The sequence below is a fragment of the Melanostigma gelatinosum genome, assembly GCF_949748355.1.
Source record: "Melanostigma gelatinosum genome assembly, chromosome: 5".
Classification (NCBI taxonomy): Eukaryota; Metazoa; Chordata; class Actinopteri; order Perciformes; family Zoarcidae; genus Melanostigma; species Melanostigma gelatinosum.
In genome coordinates, this window is record NC_136638.1 from 6,405,173 (window position 1) to 6,415,031 (window position 9,859).

At 41.3% G+C, this 9,859-nt stretch overlaps 1 protein-coding gene across 1 annotated transcript; it reads right to left on the reverse strand.

The window, feature by feature from the left end:
- Nucleotides 1-30: 30 nt before the first annotated feature.
- On the reverse strand, nucleotides 31-5,264 carry LOC306777518 (fibrinogen-like protein 1). The gene is made up of 7 exons (XM_079268671.1): nucleotides 5,086-5,264; nucleotides 4,102-4,270; nucleotides 3,826-3,985; nucleotides 3,660-3,748; nucleotides 2,952-3,040; nucleotides 2,325-2,512; nucleotides 31-2,239 (listed from the first exon to the last, which is right to left on the reverse strand). The coding sequence occupies exons 1-7, from the start codon at nucleotides 5,143-5,145 to the stop codon at nucleotides 2,041-2,043; spliced, it is 954 nt and encodes a 317-aa protein (XP_079124797.1). The 5' UTR covers nucleotides 5,146-5,264; the 3' UTR covers nucleotides 31-2,040.
- Nucleotides 5,265-9,859: the final 4,595 nt, after the last annotated feature.

Genomic DNA, 9,859 nt, shown 5'->3' on the forward strand with positions numbered 1-9,859 from the left:
AACACGCTCAGAGTAATAGGGTCACAGCAATTAAGCAATTTTAATATATGGATTTATAATCAATACATTAATGGCAGCAGATCACTTTTCATCAGTGGCTCAAACAATATGACAGATACATTTGATATTTGTTGATTTATGATCATTTTGGGCTACTGGCATGCATATATTTGCTTACTGCACAGCAATTTAAAGTCCAGTTGTGATTACAACGCTTGTGCAAGTATTTTCACTTGGCAGGTGGTGCCTATGTTAAATCCAACCTTTAAATCCAACCAAACATTGTCTTTGTGGCATAAATCACCCCTTCACAATATGTGGGAAATGTAATACCGAGAATACTAAAACGTTGAAAGGAATCCTTTATATTTGTGTTTTTCTTACATTATGTCACTTGTAATATCTTACCAAAGAATAACTCTATCGCTGTGCACCATTCTTTTTCATTATATTTATGTAATTATTTTATATCAAATGTTTGTTTGTCAATTTATATTAATCTTCATTAAATCTGGGCAAACTCCCAGTGCTGAGCTCAGCTGCTCGTGTATTATTGTGTAAAAAGAACACTGTCCAGTTCTTGTGACAGCCGTTTTCAATGATCCGAAAACCGCTCCTTCAGTCCACTCTTTCCGTCTGTGTCTGACACATGCATGCTGACATCAGATTTTCCTTTTCTCCACCAAAACAGACAGCTGTGTGTGCAAGTTACTTCCCCTTACAATATGCATGTATCGAAACCAGGCAAAAGGTTTCACAAGTCTTGTTGCAAGTACATTGTAAGCTGTTTAAGTCTTTAAAATGTACAGTTTCATTCCACTTCAGAAATGTGGGCAATTGAATCTTTGGTTTGTCTTGGCTATATTTACTCAGTTACTGCTACTTTGCTCCATCCAGATTCAATCTGATAGCACAGGAAGCTTTTCTCAGAAATGAGATTTATGTTTGAGTGTGTTTTTTTATTTGAAATATGATTTTATATTACATTACAGTCATTTAGCAGACGCTTTTATCCAAAGCGACTTACAATTCAGATTCTATCACATTTCTACACCGTAGGAAACCGCACAGCTACGGGAGAAATTTTGGGGTTAGTTGTCTTGCTCAAGGACACATTGACGACTTGCGGATCCGGGGATCGAACCGCCGATCCTCTGGTTGAAGGATGGCCCTGCTCTCCACTTAGCCACAGTCGCTGATTTCACAACAATTATTACAGCTGCAAGCAGCGATGACTGGGGTATACTGGCGGGACAGCAGTTGACGCAGGCGTGAATCCCTGTGCCCATCAAACACCTTGTGTATGAGTTAGACGTTTTTTTTCCTGCGTGGAGTCTGTGGCGCTGGACATTAAGTATTGCAAATATTCCACCACTTATTTTATCCACTATGTGGCGCTAGAGAACATGCGCAAGAATGCATTACCGGTATGTTGCTCTACATCAAGTGGAGAACACATCATGAAAATGTTGCAGAAAGTGATTTGCTGCATAATGCTGACTTCCTGTTGCCAGTAGATGGCACCATGGCTATGAGTGAAAGTCAACTTGTTCACATCCTCAAGCCAATATGTTTATCAAGCATGCCAAGTTTGGGACAGATTTGAGCAAGTCCAGTGGAGTTACATCAGCTTGTTTTTTAATGGCGAATCGCGTGAAAATGGCCCGCCACGCTTCGGTTACGCCATTCCATTAAACATAAAGCTTTTAATACATTTTAATCACAAAGGTCTTAAGAGTTTACTGACTACATTTAAAGTGGATCTGATAAATTCCAGAGGAGGAATTTGTTAATGTGTTGCACCTGGAAACGGCCAAAAATGCAGGGAAAAATATCCGACTTCCTGTTCGGTTTAGAGAATGGCCCTAACATACTTATTTTTAAGTCTACATGTGATACACGTCCCTACCAAATTTGGTAAATCTAGTTCCAACGTACTGTGAGGGCTGCTTTGTCGAAATTTAGTAGGGAGCTTGTTGGCCCAGCTGTTTCAGACCAAAATAGTAGAGCCAAGAGGACTCGATATCCCTCATGTCTGATCTAGGAAGCTGGTCTGCGAGGAACAGCGTTGGGGTCGTCAATGGGATCAAGTTTGAAGTCAGTCGGTCGCAGCTTCATGACGCTTGTCTTCAGGGAGTACCACCATCCTCTCCAAGGGTACCAAACTACACCATCATCCGTCATCGCATTGTAGTACCCATTGGGGTAGTACATGCCATTAAGATGGGCTGAGTGACACCTAAGGATTGATAGAATTCGTTTTTTTACTGTAATGAATAAATGTGAGCATCTTGCTGCATGTGAATATATAATGGTATTCGTACTTGTTGAACCACCAGCCTCCTTTGTCTTCCTGTGCGCAGTTTCCTTTGTAGTTGTCGTTGTCCTGGTCGTAGGTGCTGAATCGGACGCCCTGGTGACTCGCCCACTCTGACACACCAACCTCATATCTTCCAGACAGAGCATCTCCAACTGTACCGAGATAGGTTCCAAAGGTAAGTCGGTAGTGATCCTGTAGAGAGGGTGATATGAGCAGAGCTGCTCAACTTGCTTCAAATAAAAGCAATGGTTTGATATCTTTGGAAAATACGTGAAATTCTTAACGTTGGACAAAGCCGGGCTAACTGTTTCCCCCTGTTTCCAGTCTTTACGCTAAGCTAAGCTAACCGGCTATTCAGAGTAGATAGACATGAAACTACATATTTGATCTAATTCTCAGCAAGAAAGCCAATCATTTCCCAGAATGTTGACGATTCCTTCAAGCTTGTACACAAGGCTGAAGAGGGAAAACTACCTCATACAAACACGTTTACAAGATGATTAGATGCACCAAATAACTATCTGAGATGATTGTTCCTTTCCTAAGCATTGTCAAATATTTCTATATTTTAACCCCAAAAAATATTCAGTCTTATATCAAATTTTGTTTCTACATTTCAGTGGTCAGTCACCTCTTCGTTGGCCACTTTGAAGTTCTTGTACTCGGCATAGCCCTGGTAACCACCAAAGTCTCCCAGGTTAATCCTCAGAGAATAGTTCCCTGTAACAGACAAACAATAAAAGCCTTCTGAAAATACAAAAAGAAGAATTATTCATTTTTTTTGGAAGGTTCTTGCAGCTTGGGGGCAGCAGAACAACACTGTTCATGTTGGCAAACGGTTGACTATTTACACACCCAACAGATATGGAGCAACATTAGCTCTCATTTGGAATCATGTTTCTGTACGTGATGAAAGTCCAAAATTCACTTTTCTCCTAGCTCTGCTTTTGGTCTCCACCAACTCCTGAGAGAAAGCTTCTAAATGCTCCTCTATGTTCACCAGCTGTTCGTTAACTTGTCTGCCTGCTGTTGCTGAGAAGGTAGTATTGAGCGTGTTAATCCAATATTTGTTTTCTGCCAAAAAACAACTTCTTGCTGTTTTCTGGAAAGACGGTTGATAACAACATTGAGCGTGACACAAAACAGTGAAGATGAGGGTTTGAAAACCAAAACAATGAGCTGAAAGATGCTAAAATGCTCCGTAGAGCTGAGGGGAACTGCAGAGTCGGGTGATAATTCTCAGCAGGTCTGTCGCTGTGATGCCACATTTCACATTACAAGTAATCATTCATGGTAATATTGATTAGAGCAGCAAATGTTTTTTTGGAGTGGTATCAACCTTGTGTGGTGATGTAGTGCAGGTTGTCATTTCCGAGCCAAAACTCAGCATCCATGTCTCCAAAACCATCTTTATACTCTGCCCACGACCTGACAGGTACAGATAGACAGATAAGATGCTTTTCATTTCATTATTTTACACTAGATAGCAGACGTCACAGACACACCTGTTAAACCTCTCCGTCCCATTGATCCGTCTCTGAATGACGACCCAACCACCTCCATCACTCATATCACAGTAGACTCTGACTGGGTGAGGGCTGCCGTGGGGTTTGATTGTGTAGAAACCACTGGATTTGGAGCCAGAACTGAAGAGCTGGGAGCAGTCTGAAACACAAACACACGGTCTGTATTTGGTGCATCATCTGGCTCCCGTTTCTGCAATATGAGACCTGAAACAAGATATTTTAAGCTCTCAAATGTTGTTTTGGAGTCCTAAAGACCTGTGGACTCGTTGTCCTGGCTCTGGTCGGTTCTGGCTTTGTCCTCGATACCCGGTTGCCTCAGCAGTTGCAGTCTGTGTAGGAGGACCTCTTGTTTCTGAAGCCGGCCCTTCAGAAGCGTCTCCTGTTCCCGCAGACGAGCCACCTCCTCACTGCAACTGCCTGACGCCTACGCACACATACTGTATGTGTTAGGATCGACACTAATATTCATTCCACAACTCTGAGATTAAATATGCACGGAGTAAATATCTATTGTTTAATCCTTACAACAAAAAAAAACAGTATGTTAATATGGGAGGCTGAGGTTTGATGGGGATTATGCACGAAGTCACTAAACAAGATATAACATGTAAATGAGTGAGTTTTTTCCACTTTCAGACACAACCAGGCTAGTTCTTTCCCCCTCTTTCCAGTATTTATGCTAAACTAAGCTAACCAGCTGGTTCAAGCTTCATGTTTATTGTACAGATGTGAGAGTGGTGTCCACCTTGTCCTCTTAACTCCCAGCAAGGAGGCGAATAAGCGTATTTGCCAAAATGTTGAACTTCATTTTAAGAGAACACAACCAGACAAAATCACCTCACTTTTTAAGTGTTTCCTTATTTGCAACGTGGTGTCGACAGGTACATAAATACAAGAACACTCTGACAACAGCAAAGATATCACAACTACCATTGCCAGGATATGGTTAACGATCCCCGTTGCTGTTAAAACAGGGCGAGTATTTTAATAGTGGTAGTGTGAAAAGTAACATGAGGCTGTTTGTCATTTTCACTGCAATTAGTCCCGCAACTTGAAAAGACTACATTTTTAAGATTTTTGTAAATACAGTAAGACCATGAACAATAATACATATCCAGATATGAAAATATATGACATGAGCACATTCGCATTAGCACACACAATGATGTCTCGGAGAACATCTACGGCTAAGAATTGAAATATTGCTGCAGCCTGACGGCTTCCTCGCAGAGCACTTACACATAGAGAGCAAGCTGCGATGAGCATCAGTCCTGTGAGCAGCAGCCGCGAGCCTCCCATTCCTTTTCTTGTCTCGATGGCAAAACTAAAAGATAAGAAGTCAAGACAGAAGGAGACTTCTAGTTGTCAGAGTGTAGTGTTTTTTTTTAATGTTCTCCAGACATCTGGAGCCAAACAAACCTGTGTGCGAGGAGGAGAAGAAACTGATGGAATGCCTGATTCTCTACAGTCATAAACTATAAGAAATATGCAGGGAGTGTCTCGAGAACAGATCATCACTTGCCAAAAGTAACAGCATTTTGAGGAAAATCTCTCTTATGTAATGGAAAACAGAGAGCAGAGAATAGATGTGTGCCATTGTTGTTTTAATAGAAGGCAATGTGAAACAAATATATAAACACATTCCTCCACAAGCATATGCATTTGATCAGAGGAAACAAGGCCCAAAATGCATCATCAACATCCCCCAAATCCCTCTCCTTTTGTCTGAGATCCGCCATCTGTCCTCTCCATTTCCTTCGTTGCTCTCTTCTGCTCTCCTCCTGCCAGCTCGGTGCTTTTCCTGCTCCTCCATGGCCACTTATCCAGCTCTGTGAGTGTCATTGAAAGACTCGAGTAGTCATTTTGTTGATGAGCGGCATGGTGCCATTTCAAATAAACGTCGCGAGCAGCTAAATGCCACTGAAGGTCAGCTGTGAACAAGGCGGGAAGCGGCAGAGCCAGAAGGAGACATTTCATCTCCAGTGAATCCTGCTGAAGTGGTGCACAGCTGCAGCTGTGGAGGCCACTGTCAGATCCTGACTGCATTCATGAAAAACCAGACCGGTTTGTGTCAAAGGGAGGTTTTTATTTGCCATAAATGGCTGACGTTAATGTTTACATCTGCCTTCAACAGCCACAAGGTAGTGGCGCTAGTTTCATGCACAACCAAATGACCTGAGATGATGAGACCATGTCATGTATTATTATCTACACATGGGGAAAAAGAAGAGTTCTTCAAATATAATACTCTCGGATAGATTTTTTGCATTGTGTGTGCAATAATAATAATATATTCAAAATAAAAAATAAAATGATATATATATACATATATTATTTTATTTTTCAATAATATCAACAACAACAATATTCAAAGTAAATGACATATACAAGTTATACGTCACACAAATAAATAATTACAACTACTACTCTTACATCAATTAATTTATAAATGAATCAAAACTATAATACAGTCAGTAAGTCCTCACACATTCACACTGTGTAGTTTTCGGGGTGAAACGATCCATCGATCTGGATTAATATATTGATTTGATGATCAAGGATTCAATAACATCGATGAAAACTGAAACCATCGATACAGATCATCTTTACGATACGCCTTTACTTTGAAATTCCCATGGCACATCTGTCAATGTTTCCATCCAAGTGCACCTCAGAGCACAGTAAGAAGCGTGCCTATTGACAGTAATAAAATATTAACAGTAATTCAATTGTCTGAAATTGAAGTGTCGATCGCAGGACTCTGAGTCGAATCGAAACAAAATCGTAATGAGGTGGACTTTGTGATAACAAAGTAAATCTTGTATCGTTGTTTAAAGAATTGATATAATGCATCGTGACGAAAGCTGTGATTTACGCCGCTGGTTTTATCCAGTCATCAATACGGCCAAAGATGTGATTGCAGCATCCTCTTGTGTGTTGGTTGTGCTCTCCTCTCTTGGCATCGTTGCGTTGATGATCAATGATCCTACACGAATACGGACACACACACACACACATATACACACAATTAGTCTTTATACAGTGTCAGCGACAAGACTTTGTAAATCACAGATTAAATAGTCCTTGATGTTCAAAATCCATGAAAGAGTTCTGGCAATAAAATCATCACTGTGATAAAAGTTCTTCGTGGTTCCAGGAGAAAATTCAATATGCTAATTTGGCAAAGCAACAGGTAAATATCTAGAAACTTAAAGGGGTAACAGTTGAAGGACTGGTGTTGCCAGGCATTTCAGCCAAAATGGCAAAAAAATAGACTTTAGCTCTACCCAAACAGCATAATCAATGTTATTATTCCAGTGTTCTGCAAGATGATGTATGACCTCTTCACCAGACATTTGGGTTGGAGCTGTCCTCTGTGTTCTGAAGTTTTTGGTTTTGCTCGATAGCACAGTGCCAGAACATTCCCCAAAATGTGGTCATGGATTATTCATCAAATGAACTGCCCTTTTTTCAAACCCGCTCACCACAGTTACACATACTCTGTATTCAGAATCAGAATTATTGAGCACCTTATGATAACAAAACCCGCTATTATCCACGTATTATCATACAAATTACATCTACTTTGATGGATGGATGTCAAAGTTCAAATGTGCTTTTGCACCTTTAGCATCAACATTATCACAGTATAATGACATTATCAGTCATTATCAACTCCATTGTCACGGGGCATGATGAGGAGTCAAGCGCAGCCAGTCTGATGCAGTGAGAAAAGGGTTTTAATGAATAACGAACACAACAGGGAATCCAAGGACGAGACAAGTGACGGGGGGGAAATCCGGCAGGACGAGGCAGACTGGGGAACTGGGAACAGGACGAGCAAAAACGGGCGGGTAGACATGAACAATGACCTGGCAGAGAGTGACTGAGAGGCAGGGGTTTAAATAGTGGCTAGAACAGGTGAGGAGAGTTGTGCTGGTGAGGGAGTGCTTGATTACTGATCAGGGACAGGTGAAGGGAGTTGGACTGATGCTGAGGGAGTGGCTGACAGGTAGAGTGAGGAGGGTGAAGCTACACAAAGACACAGAACACACAAGGCAAAGCCTGATCGTGACATCCATATTGTCTGTTGAATCTTACCTTCAGGTCTAAGTCACACTTCCTCTGGTTACCATGAGTGTCTCTCCTCCTCGTTCCAGCTCTGTCAGCCTTTCCTACACATGGAAGAGAAGACATATATCATTACTACTAACATCTGGACTCCTAACATGCCCCAGTGATGAAAAGAAAAGTGCACAAGTGCCCCCTTGTACGCCCAAAACGTGATGCACCCTCGAGGGTGCCCTTCCAGTGGAGAAAACATGATGCATTGGCCTCTAGGGTACCTCTCCGGGAGAGAAAATGTGATGCAGTGCCCTAGGGTGCCCTTCTGTGGTGAAACGTGACGCAGTTCTCTCTAGAATGCCCTTCCAGTAGAGCAAACATGATAAAGTGCCCTTGAGGGGGCTCTTTAAGTTGAGAAAATGTGATGCAGTTCCTTCCAGGGTGCCCTTCCAGTCAAGAAAACATCATAAAGTGTCTTATAAAGTTCACTTCCTGGTGTGAAAACATGCAGTGCCCTCTACGGAGACCTTCCAGTGAATGAAACGAGATGCCCCAACGCATGCAGCTGCCCCTCAGACAGCCTGAGTCCACCTCTGACAACTACGGATCTAACACTACTACCTGTACTTGCAATAATAAAAACAAAACATTACCTTTGATATGCGCTGCCTCTGTCCGCTGTGAGAACTGAGGATCATCTGGTCGAGCATCATCAGACTTCTTGTAGTAATACTCTTGATCAGGGGGACCAAATCTCTAGAAACATACACATGATTTGACTGCTTGTAGCGAAACTGTTTTTCGAGAGAACCAAACTCACAAATCATGCTGTACATAGTTCTAACGCTGGATACCAACACACTCACATCCACATGCACAAACAGGCATATTCTACCTTGTCGGGCCACATGAAGCTAATGAAGAGAATGGCAGGAAGTCCAACGATGAAGACGTAGACCCCCCAGAGCCAGGGACGCTGGAGGGTGGCCATTAGGAGGCTCTCTATGATACCGGGCTGCAATACACATCTACTGTTACAGAATATGTCACCTGGTATTTGATCACAGTTTATCCAACCTACAGCGCAGCATACATAATGGTTAACAAGCAACAAAACAAAAACGGCAGTACCTCCATAATAACACGATGACCACGAAATGATCATGTGAAAGTAAAAAATGAGGAAAGGAATGTTTGGGATATAAAAAGGAATAGAACAAGGGACATCATTTAGGAGGGAGGCCATAAAAGCTACAGTACAGGAAATATGCGGGCTGTAGCGTACTTATATGCAGTTATAAATCAAGCACCAGGTGGTGTGTGAACCTTATTAAACAGGTGTTGCCGCTTTGGGAAGCATATAGTAACAGTGTAATATCTTAACACGTTTTTTAACTTTGATGGCGGACTTTAACTTTGACACGATTTATTATTCGTAAGAGTGTCCAAAATATACTCAAAATAATGAACAATAGCACGAAGTAAATGGTCACATGAGGTTGATCAGGATTTCATCCAGCCCATTTAAATGAATTGTTTCAAGATCATTTAAAAATATTTTAGAGCCATTAACAGAACCATGAAGCTCAAAACAAACAAGCAAATGTTATAATTTATAATTTATGTTGTCTCATGGTAATAATTAACAATATTAATTAATTATATTTATAATATCATTTGTACGTCTATGTGTACATGTGTTGTCATCAATACATATTTTGCAAAGATATTTAAATTCAAAATTTAAATTGCAATAAGACGTACCTGTGCTGCAGCAGACACAGGGGTCACGCTGGCTACCAGCATCATACACAGGCACACAAAGCTCATCTCCATGTCTGAAACACACACCTCCATGCGCACACATTCATACACATATGAGATATATAAGACGTGTCCACAGTACACACAGTAACGGTAAATACACTGCATGTGCACACACAACGTG

Coding starts and splice junctions, on each gene's coding strand:
- LOC306777518 (XM_079268671.1), bottom strand. CDS start 5,145: ATGGGAGGCTCGCGGCTGCTGCTCACAGGACTGATGCTCATCGCAGCT. Junction 3,749..3,825: donor GGGACGGAGAGGTTTAACAG/GTGTGTCTGTGA, acceptor TGTACCTGTCAG/GTCGTGGGCAGAGTATAAAG. Junction 3,041..3,659: donor GCACTACATCACCACACAAG/GTTGATACCACT, acceptor TGTCTGTTACAG/GGAACTATTCTCTGAGGATT.